The sequence below is a fragment of the Calidris pugnax genome, unplaced genomic scaffold, assembly GCF_001431845.1.
Source record: "Calidris pugnax isolate Ruff unplaced genomic scaffold, ASM143184v1 scaffold42, whole genome shotgun sequence".
In the NCBI taxonomy this organism is placed as follows: Eukaryota; Metazoa; Chordata; class Aves; order Charadriiformes; family Scolopacidae; genus Calidris; species Calidris pugnax.
Genome location: NW_015090920.1, coordinates 15098163 through 15119339, shown reverse-complemented (window position 1 = coordinate 15119339; position 21177 = coordinate 15098163). Strand labels below are relative to the sequence as shown.

The window sequence follows — 21177 nt, the reverse complement described above, 5'->3', positions numbered from 1 at the left end:
CTGGGCCCCGCCTTTTCCCCGCGGGGAGGGGGCGGCGGGCGCGCGCCTCCTCAGGTGCAACGGTTGTGCTAACGGCGGCGGGAGCGGGGAGAGGGGCGGATTCCGTGGCGGCCGCTTGTCGGTAACGGAAGAGAGCGGTGCTGCCGCCGGCCCGGGTGCCGGGGAAATGGCGAGCGCCGGAGGGCCGATCGGTGTGGCCCCGCAGCCCCGGTGGGGGCGGTGGTCGCGGGCGGGGGCCTGCAGGCCGGCTGCGGCGGGGCCTGGCTGGTGGTGGGGCGTGTGGAGTTCAGAGCGCGGCCGTTGGGCTTACTCATCGCAGGTGTGTGGGGGGCGTGGGGTGGGTTGTAATCGGTGGCAGCTGCGGGTTCAATCTGCCTTGTCCGTTGTTCAGTTAGGAGCGGAGAACGCGGACAGTATCGGTGCCGTGCTCAACAGCAAGGATGACCAGCGGGAGATTGCTGAAACAAGGGAGACGTGTCGGTCAGTACCGTGTACAACTTCTGTCAGAAGTTAAGGGGGTTTAATAGTTATACGGGCCTTTGAAATAGGATGAGATCGCTCGCAAATCTTACTGGTTATTTAAAAACATACTATTCAGTGGAAGAAAATGGTTTAATTACACAAATTAGAACTTTGAATAAGGTGAGTAGGGTTTAGTCGCTCACAGCTTGGAAATCAAGGCCAACTTTTGCTTCCTATGTTAAAAAGCTACCGTGGAGCAAAACTGAGGTGTGAATTTAGAGTGTGCTATCTGCATTGTCCTAGAGCCTTTATAGTTTTTCGAAGAGCAGTTACAGGGAAATTTAGTTAAGAGTTCTTATGGAACAATAGACATGGCTAGGACAGAGAACTCGTGCTTACGAATTCTCACATGTAACAGTAATTTTCTTGTGTGAGCGGCCTTGATTTTGTAGATGTACTGCTTTGATTAAAATAAATTGTACCTTTTAGAACAGAAAAATGAGGAAGTGAAATACCTGTTTGCAGGAGTCCTGTCCTTAAGAAGTTGGGCTGGTCTAAAATATACAGAGAGAGGAACAACTTCTTATATAAAAAGTTTCAAAATAATTTCAAACTTGTAACAGACACATGTAATTGAGGCAGATTATCAGAGATTTCTGAAATGATCTCTCTGGAGAGAGATACTATTTTATATGTGGATTTTTTTGGGATGTTTATAGGGCTGCTTATGATACTTCTGCACCAAATGCAAAACGCAAATACCCAGATGAGGGAGAAGCTGATGAGGAAGAGATTGAAGAATATAAGGTAATAAAAAAAAAAAAAAGTTGCTTTTTCTCTGGTGTTCATAGGTCTCTGGTGATGGAGTTATATGCACAGACATGTATTTTATAAATAAAAATAAATGTGATGTGTACAGATACTTTAAAATATATGTCCCTCAGTGACATCTCCCTTCATGTCTTCCACTGCAAAGATCTAAGAGATGGGGTATAGACACTTAGTGGTTCTCTTCAGACATGGCTTAGGTGCATTCAACTTTACACTCCCAGAACCCAATGTTTGGAGGCTTAATTTACTGTTGTTTCTAGCAGGGTAGGTTTAGGTGATAGTGCCTGCTGGGAATGACAGTGTACCATGGCTGGCTGTCTTGTATGGGAAGAAGTGGTAGAATGTGTGCATCCTTGGGTATGCAAAAAAAAAAAAAAAAAATCTTGACCAGAATTTCTTTGTGTCAGAAGAAAAGTTTGCATTTACCATGAGGCAGGCCATTGGATGAGATACGGGGAGGCTGAGGGTGCCTTCCAACCTGCTTTTCAAGGTCAAAGGAATGCAGTTCTGTATGAATGGAAGAAATAAGGGATTCTATGGGACTGGAATTAAGAGGCTTGGTTTGGGGTATGCTTTAAGTATCCAAAAGATCCAAAGGAAAGGTTCAGTGAAAAAAAAAACAAAATAAAATTCCTCCATGATCACTAGAGATGAGTGGTTGTCAAACTTTCATGCTCTTTGTTTTTCAAATGCTCATCCAAGAGCATTGTCCAAGATGAGTGGTAGAGAAACGAGGTTAAACAAAGGCATGATTATGGTACAGCTGTGTTCCTGATTTGCTTTGTGATCTTGTTGCAGCATATATTCTCCCTCTCTCTTTATTAACTTGTCCTAATAATCGTGCTTGTGTGGTTAAGTAGAGTCAAGGTCAGTGCATTTATGAAATAATGCAGTGTCTGCTGTTCTCTTGGATGCTAAAAAAAAGTAATTTTTGAAATATGAGGCCTTTATAGTGTTACATTTATGTTCTTTGATAATGTCTGTTTTACTTCTGTCTTACTAAACCAAAAACTTAATGTTTGACAGGACATTTTTTTATGTCTCTTTTTAAAAGTCTGTCTGTAAGTGGGCAGATGTTCTTTTTAACATGTGAGGTGCTAGTCTGTAATTTTGTTTAGCAAACCAATTTTTTCATCATCTCAAAGAACGGATTTACAGAGTACATGCACTGTTGTAAAGTGGGGATTTTATGTTCACTTTAGTGATCTCATCAGTTGATTTTACTCCTTCACCAAGTATGTGGTTAAAAAACATATTTTTTTCACTGAAATATATATGGGTATGTCACTTCAGTTGGCAAAGCATATGAATCTTAAAATTAACATTTTCTTCATTAGGATGCCAAGACTCTTGCTATATTGTTGAAATTGAGGAATATTTTAATAGCACTACCTCGGCCCAATTTCAGTTGAGCAAATGAACAGATTTAAGAAACTTGAAACCCCCAAGTAGAACATCTATAGTGGAGTCATCAGCTGTTTTCTGCAGACATTGCTAATTTCCTGTTGGCAAGGAGATTAAGAACTTAATAAAATCCCATCTGTATTTATGTAACTTTTTTTGTTAGTACTTTGAGCCTGTTTAAATTAAGTCTTGTAATATGAACTGATACAAAAATTTAGGTTGTTATAGTATCAGGCTCTACTGGATTGTGTTCAATACTCCGCAGACAAAAGTAATAATAGACTTAACTATTAGTGTTACAGACAAATATTGCTAGTTTGTCAGTTTTGGTAGGAAAATTAGAGGTATTTTCAGTGTAAAGTGACTCTAGTATGTCTCTAAAACCCTGACTTGCTGTGTTGTGTTCTATATGATGGTATCAGGTAATTGTCCTGAAGTGGTTTAAAATTTTTGCGCCCTGACTTCAGATTTGGTGGAAATGAATGTGTCCTCAAACCTCAACTACTCTGGCTGGAGCCTGAGCTGTAATTGCTGGTGAAGATGGATTACTGTGGAGATGCAACATTGTTGTTACTACAATACAGTGTGATGGCACAGGGTCTACAGGTGTAGAGTGTGGATGTAGGCATGATACCTTTAAACAAATATAGTTGGGTATTGTAGAGGATTTCTATCAGCTTCTAGTCTTTCAAATGAAAAGTGAAGTGAGCTGATGACACCTAAATGTCTTATGCTGGTGTTTTGAGAGAAGGCTGAACAGTGACATTGACTTCTTGATTATGTGGGGGAAGTATGAGAGCAGCTTTTGAGATTAAAGATGAAGTATGTTAATCTCTCGCCATTTAGGAACCTCTGATGCAAAAAAAGCTGATTTTTTTTATTTTTTGGTTTTGGTGGTTTTGGTTTTTTTTTAGAATAAGTGTAAATTTCTAGTGAGAGTTCTTAGTAAGCATCAGGCTGATATGAAAATGAAGGGCTGCAAGGCTGCTTGTTAAGCTTCCACACTGGCAGCTTGACTTCTGTCTTGGAACCTGGCTCTGCGTTGCAAACCGTAGAGGTGGGAGATACAGGAACAGATGTGTTATTGGCAAAAATGAATACTAGATATTTTACAGTCAGAACATTGAATTGTGGTTCTAAAGGACTACAATACTCTTGTTTTTGTGGAACTGAGTGGTTGTACCAGGGTTAGTTGAGCTTCCAGGTCTGTATTTGGAAGTGACATAATGGGACTAGACTGTCCGCTGGCACTCCCAGGTTTTTCATCACCTTCTCAGAGCTGTGATTGCTGCTCTGCCTCTCCCCATCCCCAGGTGAATTTACTCAGTTGTTTGAATCTGTATAAATGCCTGGTATCAACATTGTTCTGTGGCAAAGAGTTCAAGTTTTAACATTGTATGAAGTACAAAAATACTACTTGCTGTCTGCCAGCCTAATTTGATACTACACCTTTTTGCTTTATTTCTGCAAGCAGTGGCCTGCAAGCTTGGAATGCTTCCTTGCCACCATTCTGGAGGCTGAAAAAATCTTGCTTGGTTGAATCATTGTAATTGCTTAATGTATCTAGTCATTTCAAAAAAACTATGTGCTTGAATATTGTGGATAGTTTTTGTTTCCCTAATTCAACAACAATATACCAGACTTGGGAAACAAGGATGATTAATGTACAAGAACTTAATGAAATTCACAATAATACAAGATTCTGTGTCTTGGCTTTGACCATGTCCTTTTCCCTTTGAAAGTAGGTGGTGTGGGCTTTTTGTTTCGGGCCACAAGACCTTTTATTAATGATTTATGAAGGCATAAAGAGAACTGGGATGACTCAGAAGTAGGTATCTAACATGTGAAGGCTAAGATTTAGAGGAAAATGGAAGAGGAGAAACAGGTGTAAGCAGTTTTTAGTAAAACTCAAAGCTTTCAGCATTTTTTTTTTTTTCTGAATAACGCTGCTACTTGCCTGCTATTCATTCCTTTTCCTTGTAAACACTGTTACTATTTCTGATAGCAATCTTGCCCTTTTTTGGGACCTCTTTTCTTCTCACCGTATTAACTGATTAAGATTTATGTTGTAATCAATAACATATGAAAGAGCAAACATGGTAGATCACGAACCATGGTAGTGGTCCTTCAATTTTATCTGGATTATTTCAGGATCAACGGAAAACAGAAAGTGATGTGAAGAAGCGAGTCTCTTTGTTTCTGTTCTGAGTTCTGTGTTGGATGTTCAGAGTACGTCAGTGTCACAGATCTCTGAATTCCACAAATCTGTCTGTTGGTGATTCACAAACTGGGGAAAAAGATTGTTGCAATACAATTCCTGTTTTCTGTAAATTTTGAGACTACAAAATGGGAATTTTAAAGTTATTCTTAAGGAGACAGTCCAAATGAAATATTGGCTTGTATCATATGCTGTATCTGTGAAGTGTGCACTTTTAACAGATTTATATAGAGAAGATGGTTTCAGCTGCTCAGTTTAGAACATGAGAGATGATTGAGTGGATATAAACATACAAAGGTTCTACTACAGGAAGACTTCATCAAAATACATGATCTGCTCTAGTCTAAGGAGTGAAAATTGTGGGGAGACAAAAATTAGAAGTTCTATACCTTGTAAAGCACTTTCTAGACTGTCAGGGCCTAGAAATGAAGGGGTTTGTATTTTATTCTTCTTTCAGATAACTTTTCCAGTAACTCTCCCCATCAATTAGAGACAGGCAGCCCTTTCTGGGAATAGGTAAATTTTTTTTTCCCCTCCAAAACTGGAGTTGGAACCATTCATGATCTGCTGTTTTAGGAGACTTCTGTTGTGACAGCCCACTTCTTTCCTTAAGAAGCAGAATCATAATGAGGAGAGAAACAGCATGATCTTGCATACTTCTAAATGCTTCAGATACTTGTAATATCTGCTTTATTTCCAAGGACGAAGTAGAGCTGCAGCAGGATGAAGAGAACCTGCCCTATGAAGAAGAGATTTACAAAGATTCCAGTACCTTTCTTAAGGTAAACTGCTTTTGCAATTAGAAGTCTAGTCAAAGCTGGCATAGTTGTGTTAAACTATTTCTGCAGTTGATGGTATTTGACATACAGCTTTAAAGGCTGAAGTAATTGACTGGAATTCAAAAGTGCGGAAGCTTCCTGTGAAAGGTGTGAAAGGTACTAGTGTTTACATTGATCTGAGTAAAGATCTGGATCAGCTTGCAATGAGCTATAGTAATGGTGGGCCTGATTTGGAACTAAAAACTCAATGGCGGTCTTGACTAGTGTGGCTTATAGAGGCATGTTGAAAATTAAAAAAAATAATCGGTTACTTCCTCATTTGTCAGACTAACACATGTAGTATGTGTGTATATGTCCAGTTGTCTCCCTGTTGCACTCACTGAACTTCCTTGTGTTCTCCAGGGTACTCAAAGCTTAAATCCACACAACGATTACTGCCAACACTTTGTGGATACAGGACACAGACCCCAGAACTTCATCAGAGATGTTGGTATGTCATAGTCGGTAGCTGTTTGAAGAGAACTCATTTTATTCCACAGCACTTCTTTTTTTTTTTTTTTTTTTTGTCCCCTTTTTAATTCCTTACAGTGACAGGGAAATGTAGATACACATATACTTCATACTTTTGTCTGTCTGTATGCATACATATCAATATATAAATTTATATGAATAATTTTATTTTTAATCAGATAGAAGGTGGTTATTACCAAGGCTCTTCTTTCTCTTGGTTTTATTTGAAATTATTTCACCTGTAAGATTTTTTCAAAACTAGCTCTTTTGATTCCAGAAAGTAGATGAGTCTAGTGAGCAGATCTTGAAACCTCTGGAAGCTTGAATAACTGACTTAGAGTTCAGCTGTTTCCTGGATTGTATTGCCTCCAAGAATGCATGTAACACATAAAGTATGGAAAATGCTTACATTTAAGTCAGTAAGCAGTATGGATAATATTTACCAGCTAAGTTATGTAGCTACAGACAACTCATTAGAAAGCCCAACGTATTATTGAGTTTAGAGGGTGTTATTTTTTAAGTTTATGTTGATCCAGCTATCACAGAACTTGTAATTGAAATCTTACTTTATTAGGCTGGAATTTAATCTTTCTAAAACTAAGGTATGGTTTGGTCTGGTTTCCCAGAATGGGCGTCTGGTAGTTACTTGGTTTGTCAAAAAAGCAGGACATATCTCTGCAGTTTTCTGCAACAGATATCTGTATTTTATCAAGTTTAAGATTGTCAGGGCAAGTATGTTGCATTTATAGATGCTGCCTACCCAAGGAGGTTTCGTTTGCCTATTGAGGCAGCTAGTTTGTTTCTTCTCTATATTTTGTTAATGCTTCTGTAAAACACATCTGGATGTTTAGTATGAGAAACAGGCTGGTTTGACTCAGTTATGTCTTTATCTGACAAGCATCTGGGCTTCACATTTCTATAGCTGAAATAGTTATGGACTGTTCTTTGAAATAAGATGAGTACAAAGACAAGCCTACGTTATTTACTCTGATATCTCTGCTGCATAAAGAATTGGGAAGGGACAGGACAAATTGTTATATGAGTCTTAATATGGAAATGAATGCATCAGCAGCACTTGGTCTAGACCCCTTCTTAGAGATGAGGTATGTCAAGTTGCATATAGGTTAGTGTGCATTTTCTACTTAATGATCAAAACTCTGCTTAGGTGCTAGTTTGTAATTGGACATGACCCTGCAAAAACTCCTAAGTTTGAACTGAAACTGCTTGGGAGACAGAATGATAATTTGTGGCTTGTGCTGAGCTTGCTGCTAGCAATAAGGAAAACACATTGTCTACTTTTTTTTTTTTTTTGAAGGGGCAATGTAATATACTGAAAAGTTTGCTCATTGTTTGTTTTTTGTTTTTTTTTTTTAAAGTTTGCTGCAGAAAACCTAATTAGGGTTCTCCCTTTTGTGTTCTGTACACATGAAAGGTTTGAAAATTAGCATCATAAATCTAAGTCTAGGAACCCAATAAATACATGTACTTAGATCTTCATGACTGACACAAGAGCACTCCAAATCTCAATATAGGGGGTGCCTAAGGGAACCAGCCACACCCCAGTTGCCTCCTTAGAAAGAGTCTTCAAAGGTTAAATAAGAGTATTCTGTAAGTGAATGTTAATTAGATCGTAATATAAACGTAAGGATGGGGGATAACAAAATAACTTTCTCTCATTATTCTGGTGCTTTTAGTTAAAATGATTGTTTCCTTCTGATTAAAGGAGTTGTGAACTCCTTTTGTACTGTAGTGCTCTAGAGAAGATTAGAGCACAGACGCTACATTCAGTAATAGACATAATTAACTGGGTGAAGGCAGGAGGCTTTTGTGAAGTACTGAATAAAAAAACTGCTTTGAAGGCTTTGGTTTGTTCTAACAAAACTTAAAATGAGGCTGTGTATTAACATTTGGACCTATTCAGAATACTGGACAATGCTTAATTGATAGAAATTTACTAAGTAGTTGTTAACTTCATGTTTTCTTCTTCTTAGGCTTAGCAGATAGGTTTGAAGAATATCCAAAACTTAGAGAGCTCATCAGATTGAAGGATGAGCTGATATCTAAATCTAACACTCCTCCCATGTAAGTGTTCTTGTGAAAAATGCCTTTCTTCTCCAGACCTGTTTGAAGTTAGCTGTCTGCTTTGCAAATCTCGATCTTTAGCACCTGCTCAGAATTTACATTTTCTGTTTCTGTTTGTATATAGAAATTAATCAGTTGAAACTTCAGAAGAGTAAAACAAGTTTGGTTTTGTTAGTTTAATCTAGATGTTTAATATAGTATATAAACTAGGTTTTCTTTCCAGTGTGTGATTATTTACAGTATCTAAAGCTTTGATTTTTAAGACTGAACTGTCAACTGTTTGGGTTGCAGGCTTTATTTGGAAACTAAAAGAATGTTGTATGCTGGTGAATCTCATGATATCACGCAGTATACAATAACAAGAAAAGCTTAAAAAAATTGGCCTCTTAATATAACCTTAGTTGCTCTTGTAACAGATCTTTTTGTGTAATCTTTTTGTTCAGCTGTTATCTTAGTATTCATTAATCAGATGTTACTTTGTAGTTTCAAGACCAAATAACGTTTAGGCTGCCTGGAGGTGATTTGTCCTGTTACCTTCAAATTACCTCTGAGGTTTTGCTGAATGTTAGTATAAGCCTGCAGTGTGTTACTCCCAGGAATTTGAAGCTATCTGAATGTTAACCTAATGCTTTTAATATGCTGTTGTCCAAATCCGTACTGAGTAAAATAGCATTATTTCATGACAGTCATGTGAAAAACTCTGAAACAGTTGTCTGAACAACTGAGCTACAAACGGCAAAACTCAACTTACTATTTGAAGTTAGGTGTGCTTTGGCATTCTTAACCTGAAAGCACAAAGGGGGGGGGGAAATAGTTATCAAATGCTGCCTTCTGATAATAACAAATACACTTATGGAATAATAATATCTTCAAGACACTTCCTTAGGAAGGGGGAGGTGGTGGTCTGCTAATCAACTTTTTTTTAAGGTATTGATGAGAGGGCAGTGTAATTTTTTTGATAGCAATCCAGCAATGAGTGGCAGACAGGTGTGGAGGCCAGTCTTAAGAGTGCATTTGAGTGTGTATTTAATAAAATCAATGTGTGTGGAATTATGCTTTTGTTATAGGGGTGGAGAAATACATTCCTACTATATGAAAAGCAACTACATTTCCAGTATTCAGACTCTTTTGAACATAACGTATAATAAACGGCAATTCTAAAATTATACCACTTTCACAAAGTGAAGCAAAATAGAAGTCTGTTAACCAGACAGTGACTGTTTGCTTCTTAAATGTTGATGTTTTCTTCTGTGGACAGGGAGTCCAGTGATTCTGTACTAGATATTGTTGTACAGTCTGTGTGGGCATCTGTTTCCTGCTTGCTAAATTGGAATCCTAAAAACTGTTTATTGAGAGAGAGACCACTTTTAAAAAAAATCTAGTGTAACAGCATCTAGTCTAAGTTAAGTGAGAATGCATTATGCATCTCCTCTGGGTTTAGTGCATTTGAGTTATGAGCTACACAGGAGACTATTCTTAACTAGCTACACAGAAGTGCTGTGTGGAGTATAATTTTCAAACCATTGTTAAACTTATCTAAGCAACCTTACCGTTTTTTGTTTAAACAGGTACTTACAAGCAGATTTGGAAGCTTTTGATATTAGGGAACTGAAGTCTAAATTTGATGTGATTCTTCTGGAACCACCACTTGAAGAATACTACCGAGAGACTGGCATTACTGCCAATGAAAAATGCTGGACCTGGGATGATGTAAGTATTTTTCTTGCTGTGAAAAAGATTTCATGTGTGTGTTTAAGCAAAATAGTTTGAGGATTTAATTTGGTATCACAATGTGTTAGAGATGTGTTTTTAAGGAAAAATATGGTATGTTTTTTATGTTGGTTTTTTTTTTTTAAGTCTAGATTCTTAGAAAAACTAAGTTTTATATTGTATGCATGGCTATGCTATTTCTGTTAAAAGGCTTTTTTTTTTTTGAGGAGTTTAATGATTTAAATGTAGCTTTTTATTCTCCTGGTTGAAAACTTCAATCTAATAATAGTGGATTTTCTCCCTACCCTCAAATTCCAAGAGTTTTCTTTTCTGTTTGGCTTTTGCTGTTGAAATTCAGAATATCCATTGTAAATATTCCCTTGTTTCTTGAAATTCTCAAAGATATTTTTAAGGTATGCTTTTTAATATGCTGGTCTTCTATGCAAAGAATAGATGAATATGCTTCATTAACCTATCTCCTTTCGCCAAAGTATTGATTAGGTAGGAAATTTTAACAGTCAAATTAAGTGTAATCCTGAGAAGCCTAACAAAATAGATAAACCTTACTTGTGGAGGTTTGTTCTTGTTTTTATGTATTCCATTACTGTTTAGTCATCTCAGAGGGGTTTTTTTGAAGCCATGTTAATTTCTGATCCTTTTTTGGGAAAAAGGAGAAATCTTAATGTGCAAGGTGTGATCTTTTTTGACAGGTGGGAATATGCAACTAATAAATACCTATTATTTAGAGACCCTATTTGAGAGGTATGCAGCACTCCATCTGCATTAGCAGCAAATTCATCATAATATGAGTGAAGCAGTTGTTGCTGAGGTTTTCGTATCTATGTTCTGTGCAGTTTGAAGGAGGGCGATGGTGGTGTTACTTTAAACTAGATTTAGTTTTTCCTTAGTCTGGAACCTACACATGCATAGCTTCAGAAATGAATCAGGCAGACTAAAGGGTCAGGAGAACTACATAAAACTCAATCCACCTTTAAGGCATGGATTTGAAAACAAATTCATGCCTTGATAAGAGAATAGGTAACTACATGTTAAGGAGTAGGTAGCTTCTGTGTTACATCAGGTAAAAGTGGTGCCTGGCAGCATTATGCAGGGAAAAAACATTCTTTCCTAAGAGAAAAACTGGAAGTGTTGGAGTTATATCCTTTTAGAATGGCATCTACTGCATTATTTTTCTTCACAGTGGCACTGAATGAAGCTTGATTTGATGTGTTAGCAAGTTACAGCTGAATCTTTTCAACTTGTAATGAGTAACAGATGCTTTGCATCTGAAGTAATTTCATCCTGAATGTTACTCATCTGTCACTGTTGAACCACTGTCCTGATAAGTTCTTGCTGCTTCTTTCCTGAAAGTGAAAATGGAGAGAGTGTCTTTCCTATATAGTAATAGGAATTAAGCACATTATAATAAATGTGTCTTCACATGCTTCACATAAGTAACTCTAGGCCTGAAAAGAAACAGAGCACTATCTACTAATAAATGGTAAAATGAAGCAGAGGTTTAGGATATAAACATCATGTGGGTTGTATTAGTCTTTTAAGTCTGGAATTTTCTATACAGATAGAATTTCTGTTAAAAAGAATAATTAAGCTGGTCATCAGCTGTGTTAAAAACATGCACTTGGGTACTGATAAGGTAACTTTTACAACATACTTTCTGGAAAATTTTAAGAGGATGGCTGTGAATGATACACAGAGTTATATCTTTAATAAGAAGTGCTTCCTGATGTTTTTTGTTATAATGCTTGAACACTTAATAAGTATTCTTCCTTATATAATTGGTGATTTATATTTAAATCAGAAACACTTTTATTACTATTATTGTTATTAGATAATGAAATTGGAAATTGAAGAAATTGCAGCCCCGAGGTCATTTGTGTTTCTATGGTGCGGTTCAGGCGAGGGTCTGGATCTTGGCCGAGTGGTAAGATGACGTTTTAATTCAATTTATCAGGGACAGGCTTAAGAGTTTATTTTTATCATTGACTTTTTCTGTATAGAATTCTCAACTGTAACTGCTGAGAGATGTTTTGTTACTGTGGTAATTGTAAGTGGATTAAGTAAATTTAAGTGTATCTGGCATTAACTGTTTAGTTACTGCTAGTCTCCAGATGAATTGCTGTGACTGTGTGAGGAAGCATAATTCTGTAGGGTCTAGAAAGCTGTACTGCTGTCTTGGTTTTGATATATGCATGTTGCCATAGGAGCAGGTTGCCGTGTTGAGTGCATTCACAACATTATTTTTTCTTGGCAATTTTCTGTCAGAATTTTTCTTGCGAAGTAGAAAGGTGCTACTATTTCATAAAGTGAGATAAAATTGTGTGCTTAGCACTACTTATTTTCAGAAAACTCCTGGAGTTTAAGTAGGTTTACTGAGCTGTACAAAGTTTTACTTCCCTCTAAGATCTTGGAGTTTTAGAGTAATATTTTCTTATGCCTGGGTAGCAGCTCTTGCGTTGGGGATGAATTTCCAGTCAGCTCTTGATGTGCTGAAATGTTCTTTGCTTCGTTTGAGCAGTACTTTCCATTAAAAAAATATGGCATTTGTTAAAGGGCAACATGTAGTTGTGAATCTGTTTGCATTACGTGCTTTTCATTCTGAGGTTGGTTAGAGTAGCTATTTTGAATGGATTGATTTTGGTCATAGAGATATTCATAGTAGCTGGACAGTTCTGGAACAAGCAGTAGCCAAATGAGCTTGAGTCCCTAATGCCCAATTTCCTCCCTTTCCAAGACTATATTTGCAAGTTAAGGATTAAAAAAGTCATGGATTTTTTGGATTTTTTGTTTGTTTGTTTTTTGGGTTTTTTCTACAGATACAGGAAAGGCCACAAAATGGCACTAAAAGCTTTTGGCTATTTATCTTCTTGTTTATAGAATTTCACAATAATGTGAAAAACTACCAGAGTACAGGTATTAGTTGAGACAGGGCCGAGGTCACTATGTTGTTCAGACTGGTTTTGATTAAATTTAAGTGTCACTTGGTAAAAATAACTGCAGAGTTCTACAGGGGATCTGTGCAGTGGTTTAGAATTTTTTTTCTTTTTTAAAAGGTGATACATAAACAAGTTGCTGTGCGCTTAAGCCTCTTGGTTAGTTTTTTACTGGCTGGGGGGGAGGCAGTTTCACGAAACATACTACAGTTATGCCAGTAAAATATTTCATTCATCTGTGACAAATTTCTTTTCCAGCTATGCTCTAAGAAAAGCCAATAACTTGTGTGAGTGTTCTGTTTATGTTACTTAAGTTTTTGGCATAGTGTGAACTGTTTTATCTGTCTGTAACATTTAGTGTCTACGCAAGTGGGGTTACAGAAGATGCGAGGACATTTGTTGGATTAAAACAAATAAGAACAATCCTGGAAAGACCAAGACTCTAGACCCTAAGGCTGTTTTCCAAAGGACCAAGGTAAAGGTTTGGCTCAATTTCTTCTCTGTTCCCATCTTGTCTCTTTGTGCTAAGGAAACACCCGGTGCTCCCCAGCAGTTCATGACGTGCTTTCAGGAAAGCAGGCACGAGGACTTCAGAGCTGTGTTCTGCAAAGTACACTATATGGAAATAAACATATGCATAGGATAAATGGTGAACACCTGTCCCTTCTTGACTTTAGTCAGTGTGAGGTATAGAAGGGTTCATCTACATAGAGCAATGGTACAAGAATGAAATCCTGAGAGGGAAAAAGGAAACCGAATAGAAAATATTACTGTACGTTGTGGTGCTTTTGACTTCTTTTTTCAGTTATGGGTGGATGGTAAATAAGCAGTTAGTCTATTAGGTATGCAGTACTTCTTGTCTAGAAACACAAGCTCATTTCCAGATTGAAGGAGGAAACTTGCTGGTGAAGTAACACCTTTTAAATGGAACTGAACTTAGTAGTAGAATCAGACTAAATTTAATGTAGATTGTAAATGGACGTGGTAATACAAAATAACTCTGGAAGACTGGCTAATGGTTCTAAATACACATGTGCAGGTACACGCCTAGCACTTGAAGCAGATGGAGGGCTGTTAGGGACCATAGCTCAGTCAGCATCTTCCTGAAGTGACAGAATGGGTCAGCTTGGTGTAAATTGAATAGTTTCTTAGGGATGTGTTGTGTATTGAAGAAGATGCAGAGGAAAAAAACCTATTCTGATTTAAGAGACTCAAATATATGTTATTCAAAAACATATTAATGTAGATAGGATTAATAAAGAATTGCTTTGGCTATATATGGGTGTAACGGTGGCAGTTTTACCAAATAAAGAGAGTTGGCTGACAATTTAGTAATTTAAAGTGTCGTTAACCTCAGAACTCATTCCACATTCGTTAATCATTCATTAGTACTAAACATCCTTAACTCTGTCTCAGATTTGCCATTTTTAGGAGTCTAGATTTCCCTTTAAGATACCAGGAATCTTTGACTTGCATTTACATTAATCTGAAGTTTGTTTGAAAATGTGTTGTATTAGTTATAAATATTTTGAAGTATAAATATTGTATATTTATTGCATATATAGTATTGTAAATATGTGCAGCTCGCTCTTGAGGGAGAGGTTAAAAGTAACACTGGAGGATTTGGGGGACCCTTTATGTTTACAGAGGATAATAGTTTCTGATATTAGAGAATTTCTCTGTTTATTGAGCAAGGGGCTGAGGTCACTATTTATAATAAACATTGAAAACTGAACTAGCTTATTCTGACTAAATAAGTAGTGCATTGTGCAAGATGTATTTACCAACAATTACAACAGCAAACGCTATCCTATTATGTTTAGTTCAGACATGTCTCTAGATTCATGCTTTATGCTGTGCCACCTGTTACAGAATCTAAGGTACTAATGAATGACATTCCATGGGTTATGAAGATGAAATGTTTTGGATAGTTCTCTTAAAGACGAGATCGACAAGGCTTTGTTGATGGGTATTTTGCTTAGCAGTATACTGCCCTTTTATTTAGTTACATTTAATGTCCAGAACCCCTGTAGCTTGGATACAGTTGACCAACTGCATAGATTTGATAGGTCACCTATTCCGCCTTCCATATTTATTCACAAACTCTTAAAACCTGTGCCAAAAATCTGGAAATGATTACACAGTCTTGTCTGCAACTTTTTTTTAGAGCCATCTGGTGGTGCTTAGTGAATCAGTGTTTTATGATACTGAGGAAGATTGCTCATCTGAGCTTCATATTCCCAGAAACAGAACTCTGAAATGAGTATGTAGAACCATCTTTTCATCCTGAACTAATTATGGTGATTCCTCATTCATAGATTCTACATACTAGTCACTTAAATTGATCTATAGTGTTTTAGAGGAAAGCAAAGCGATGCATATTAGAGTTAAAGAAACTTTTAATGCTGGTGGGGTTGACTGAGAGTGCATCGACGGTTTGATAGTAGTTTTACTTTCTTGATGCAGTGATATCTTCCAGTAAGTAATCTGAGGGCAAAGGCTGCTTTTCTAACCGAGGTACAATATGAAAAAGTATGTTATTTTCACTGACTGGCTCAGTTTTACGACTGAGAACTTTAAAAATTATTTGTATGAAGAAAGTTAGGATCCAAATGCTGATACAAGTATTAATCATAATTACTGTTCCCTTACTCTTGCCATCATCTTGTGTTTTCTTCCCTTGTGCTGACTTCTCAGCCTTTCCAACTTCTAAGCTCTAACTGCTGTAATTTAAGAAGTCCAAATATCTTATCTCAGCCTCTAATTGAGTTTTACCACTTTGTAGTGTAGTTCATCAAGCCAGATATCTTGATGCTTTGATACTCTGTGCTTTATTTTCAAAAGGCCTTTTTGGTAGCTCTGTAGTTTGTACTTAAGACTTTTCCCTGTATGAGAACAGGATCTGCTCTGCCTCTCCATTGTGTTCAAACCAGGGCCATGGTGTGCGGCATGTGACAGGTACTTTTCTGTGTGTGCAGGAGCACTGCCTCATGGGCATTAAAGGAACTGTGCGACGCAGTACAGATGGTGACTTCATCCATGCTAATGTTGATATTGACTTAATCATCACAGAAGAGCCTGAAATTGGCAACATAGAAAAGCCTGTAGAGATTTTTCACATCATTGAGCATTTCTGCCTTGGACGACGACGTCTTCATCTTTTTGGAAGGGACAGTACAATTAGACCAGGTAACTGTTATGTTTGTTTTTGTCAAATAGATAGATTTAAATTTACTTTAATAACTGGCTTTAATAAGCGGCTTCTGATGGAAGCAGAGACAATAATGGTTAATCCTAATGCATGATTCTTCTGCTAGGACTTGCATCAGCTGAGTAACTATGTATTTCTGCATATAACCTCATTTCCCCCACCATGGGATTATGATACCATAGAAAGCCAGATGAGGTTTTTGGTGACTTCCCTATAGTGGCAATCTAGTCAGGAGTGAGAAAATCTACTGGATAGAGAAATTTCCCAAGTTTCCTACCCTCCCATTCCAATAAATAATTAGTATAATGTTCAGCAGCAGAGGGATTGATGGGTTACTGGACAGGTCTCCCAGCATTGTGACAGCACCAAAGTGATTTCTGCTCTAGCTGATGTTCTGTCCTTCGTGATCAAATAGCAGAAAATTTTGCTAGAACTAAAGATACCACGTGCATTTTCCTAGCAAGAACGTCTGTCTTGGGGTGAATCCTCAGCCTGTGTTGCAGGAGCATCATACAGAACCCTGCCAAGTGATACTGCAGTTAGGTTGCTGGCAAGTCCATGACCTGGTTTGCTGCATGTGAACACTAATTCTTGTCATAAAAAAAAAAAGTTGCTTATTTTGTACTGCAGTTGGAGTAGGATGTGTATCATATACAAGCTGCAAGCAGCAAGTTTCCTAAATAAATTTCAAGGTGGTGTTTCTGTCTTGCTCATAAGACTATGGAGTAGTGATTATTGGCCATTCCTATTCTTTGGCTGGCCTTTGACTTGAATTTTTATGCTAATGTCAGTCTTAATTCAGTTGGTTACTGGTGTGTGTGGAGGGGGGCTTTGTTTTGTAGAAAGACATTGTCAGGTATTACTTCCATGCTGCTGCAGGTGAATTCTCATATGTTGATGTCATGTTAGTCTGATTCAACTGTTGTTTTTTTTAAATTTGGTAGTTACTCTGGAATTGCTTTGTGTACTTTAAATCCTATACTTATCACAGAGTGCTCTGAGAATTATGAAAACCTGACCTCTCTGGTTTTCGTTTGGTTGGTTTTTTGTCTTTTTTATTTTTTTAAATGTGCAGGAAGCAAGGTAAATGTTATGTACATTCCTAGGGTAAAGACAACAGTGTTAAAAGACTGATCTTGGCGTTTTTTATTCCTGTTTTCCTTAAAGGATGTTGTTGAGGTCACTGAACTACATTTTTCTTCATGATACAACCAAAAATTAAATTCCCACTGACATTTTTAAGAGCCCCATTTTAGGTCCAAATGCTACCTTAGCTTGTAATATGAAGAAATAGGAACATGCTTGCTTTGAATGTCTGCCTGCCTTGATTCCTTTGGTGAAGCTGAAGTGCCCACTGAATATTTGTGCATAAACAGGTTAATTTAACTCTTTAGCTCGATTTTCATATCATGTGGGCTTCAACAGAATTTTTATTTTATTGTGTTTTCACATACGCGCTTCCAGTGCGCTGTGCTCCTGGCTGCACTTGTCACAACTGGTTTCTGGAGACAAAAATTATCTAATTCATATTTAAATGCCTTTTAAAAACAGGAAAAGGAGGAGGATGACATTTTTAAACTAGATGATTTTACTGACCTGTTTTAGTCTGGATCCAGAGGGGCTGGTGGGGGAATAGCATGGGAAAAATGGGAAAATAAGAAGCCCTTAGAAATATTGAACTAAAATCTTACCTTTTCAATAACTCTGGTTTTCCCAGAGGTGACCTTTTCATTCCTTTCAGTGTAGGTGTGTGTCCCTGTCACGCCATTTACTAGGAAAAAGTCAGTAATGGCCTTGAAGCACGGAGTTTGTTCTTGGTTGTGTTGACTCTGGTTTTGTTCCGTAGGTTGGCTGACTGTAGGACCCACCCTCACAAACAGCAATTTCAATGCAGAAACATATTCTTCATACTTCACCGCTCCGAATTCCCACCTGACGGGCTGCACTGAAGAGATTGAGAGACTTCGGCCCAAGTCGCCACCACCCAAGTCCAAGTCTGACCGGGGAGGTGGTGCTCCAAGGGGAGGAGGAAGAGGAGGGACTTCAGCAGGTCGAGGAGAAAGGGGCAGAGAGAGGAACAGAACTAACTTTCGGGGTGAGAGGGGTGGCTTCAGAGGGGGACGTGGAGGTACCCATAGGGGAGGCTTCCCCACCCGCTGACGACTGTTGGGTAATGGCTTCTTCCAGTCCTATGCCTCATCTCTGAATCTTTTTCTTAGTCTTGTTTTTGCTAAAATGAATTATTCTGGGGACTCAGGATAGATTACTTTTAAAATTGTTTCTGATGCAAGCCGTTACAGATAGTCTGCCTTCCAGCGACCGGCCTGGCACATCACCTCACCCCGCCTGGCTGGCAGGTCCTGCACCTGACTGCACCAAACTGCCTCCTGACAGCCTCTACGTGTCAAAGCAGAGAGCGCCATCTCCTCAAACCACCGATACCATTCAAGTGAAGATACTTGCTCTTCCCATATGAAACTTGCAAGCTGTGGGCTTTATTAGCTGTCACTTTCTCTGCAACACAGATTCCTCTTCCTTCGGAGGTTCAGGTTTGGACTGACTTGGATTAATACGATGGAGTGGGCATGAAATGCAGTTCTGAATTGCATGACCATAGCAGGCTCACTCTCTTATTTGTGGAAGAAAAAGCATTGTGTCTGTATCGACACATATTTTAACTTCTCTGAAAGCAAGGAGTAAATTGAATAAATAGAATTCTATTTTTTCTTATTTGGTTTAAATCTCCCAAATTATTCCTGGGAATAGGGAACAAGTTAGTTTTTCATTTGTGGTGTATGTGCACTCACCTTTCACGTCTGTAGTGGGGGAGAGTGGTAATTCTGTGCAGTTGTGTGGTGTGCTTCACGGAGAGCAAGAAGTCCTGTGTTTATATGGAGTCCAGAACCTGTAGGTAGGTCTGGGTTGCTTCTCGAGTAGGGTTTTTCACCCTGTTCCTAATAGCCTTGTTCTTTGGTAGGGAAAACCAGTTCTATTGCAGAGCAATTGCAATGTAAGTAGTAGAAAGATCTCACTGGAGGTCGTACTGGAAACGTGAGGTGATGTTGTGAGAGTGAGCGCTTCCTGAAACTAATCACCTGGGTAATGAGGGCACAGGAATCTGAGTGTTTGGCTCTGCCTGTGGACATCACGTGCATTGGAAGTGGAGTGCTGGTGATCAGCTCCAGAGTACAGTGTGAAAAGAAAGCAATTCACTGTGGTATGTACAATGTTTGTATTTTAGCAAAACCACAACTCTGAACTTCTTGGTCAATACCTGGTAGACTAAACAAACCTGGCTGGTGTTGGAAAATTGGATTTTAAGTCTTATAATATTTCTCAATTGAAGCCTAGATTTTAAATAACTGTCCTGTAAAGTAGTGGATTATTAAACTTCTTTATCAAAGCTAATGTTACTATATTTTTCTTAATACTTTGTGGGTTTGTTCTCCTTGAGGTTTTGGAATGACTAAGTTTCACTCTGGTTTCCTCCCTCGTGTTGTAAAAGAGCAGGCAGTAACTGTTCTTTTGGTGCGTGAAAGCTTTCTACACACGCTCTACGAAGGATACCTGCTGCGTGATCTGAAGGTGGTGCTTCAACAGCGATAAGTTGCCTGTAAAGGTAAGACAGTAGTGTCTGGGGGTGTGTACTGAGGGCTTGGTGTCTCGTGCTTGTGGAGATGATACTTAGAAAATACTGTAGTGAGACACTATTCCCCAGCCTAGCTGCAATTATACAATAATTGGACATTTTCTTAATCACTGTTGATCTGGACCATATCTAAAGTGGTGTCTAGACATGAAAATCTTTTAATTTCATTACTGGTTGTCAGTTAATTTTGCAGTTGTAATTCTTTAACAGAAGGAGGACGCTAATGCTCGTAATCAGTGAACTGATGAATATTTCATTTACCACAAGTAAATGCAGATTTATTTGAGCATGCTGTCCTTAAAGAGAAAAAGCTTAACAAGTTTCTTTCTTTCCAGTTTTATGAAACGCATTAATGCCACCAGTCTGATTTGGGATGCTTGTCTAGATCTTGTCATGTGTTTCCATTCTGGAAGAGGTTTATAGTACTTTGAGTATCTTACACCCTATGTGAATTAAGTGAAGGATTTGACAATTACACTGACAAGATACGGGACATCTTAGCATTTAGCTTCAAAGGGATTTTAAGGCTTGGCTCAGCTGTAAATCACTGTGTGTAAATCCAGCCATGGGCTTGAGAACCCTTTCTGCTTTCCGGCACTGGAAAACATTGGCAATCAGGCATTGGTTGGAACGCTGGTTGTGCTGTGTGGGCCTGTGGTCAGTGCTCTTGGGGGTTTGTGGTTCTTCCCCGGCTCAGTGCCATGAACACAGGCTCACTGCTGGTGTTGGTAAGATACTGAACGCTCTCCTCAGTGGAGCGGAATTTAGGCTGCAAACTAAAGAACAATTTTGAACTGACAGTGGAAGTTAAATGGTATTAAATCAAGGGATTAATTTTAGAATACTCAGATGTTTCAAAATCCTTGGCAAGGTATAGAACTATCCAGAATGCACTCTAGAAAAGAATAGAGGAACACTTGAGAACAGCTGTAAGTCTTGTTTCTTGAACGTGTCTTTTTAAGGATACATTGAGTAACTGAAAGTGATAGATAACAAGATTCACTGTTTCTGTATATAGTAGAAAAATGATTTCTCCTTCCAAAACTGGCAAAGTTGGTGGCAACTTTATTGCTGTAGTAGAAAATTGCCCAGTGTAATGGGATGAAAGTCAACTTAATAACATGGAGGAAAATTTACTAATCCTTTTCATAATAGGGTCATTCTCATGGATGAAAAAAGCAAGCAGTAGGTAAATTCTGTGGTGAAACATTAAGTTATTTTGATTATAATTACTGTAGCAATTAAAAAGGAAAAAAAAAAGGCCTAAATACTGCAAATCTGAGTTGAATATTACAGCCCTGCTGTTTATGCTGGAGACAAGAATTGTAATATGTCTGTGTGATAACTTATGATTGCTGCAAGAGCTGCTG

At 38.1% G+C, this 21177-nt stretch overlaps 1 protein-coding gene across 1 annotated transcript; it reads left to right on the top strand.

Annotated features, from left to right (window-relative positions):
• Window positions 1-136: 136 nt before the first annotated feature.
• METTL14 (methyltransferase like 14) lies at window positions 137-19566 on the top strand. The gene is made up of 11 exons (XM_014949924.1): window positions 137-319; window positions 392-480; window positions 1182-1269; window positions 5617-5697; window positions 6097-6184; window positions 8196-8286; window positions 9855-9996; window positions 11846-11938; window positions 13306-13422; window positions 15926-16136; window positions 18005-19566. Exons 1-11 carry the CDS (start codon window positions 167-169, stop codon window positions 18316-18318), a joined length of 1467 nt encoding a protein of 488 aa, XP_014805410.1. The 5' UTR covers window positions 137-166; the 3' UTR covers window positions 18319-19566.
• Window positions 19567-21177: the final 1611 nt, after the last annotated feature.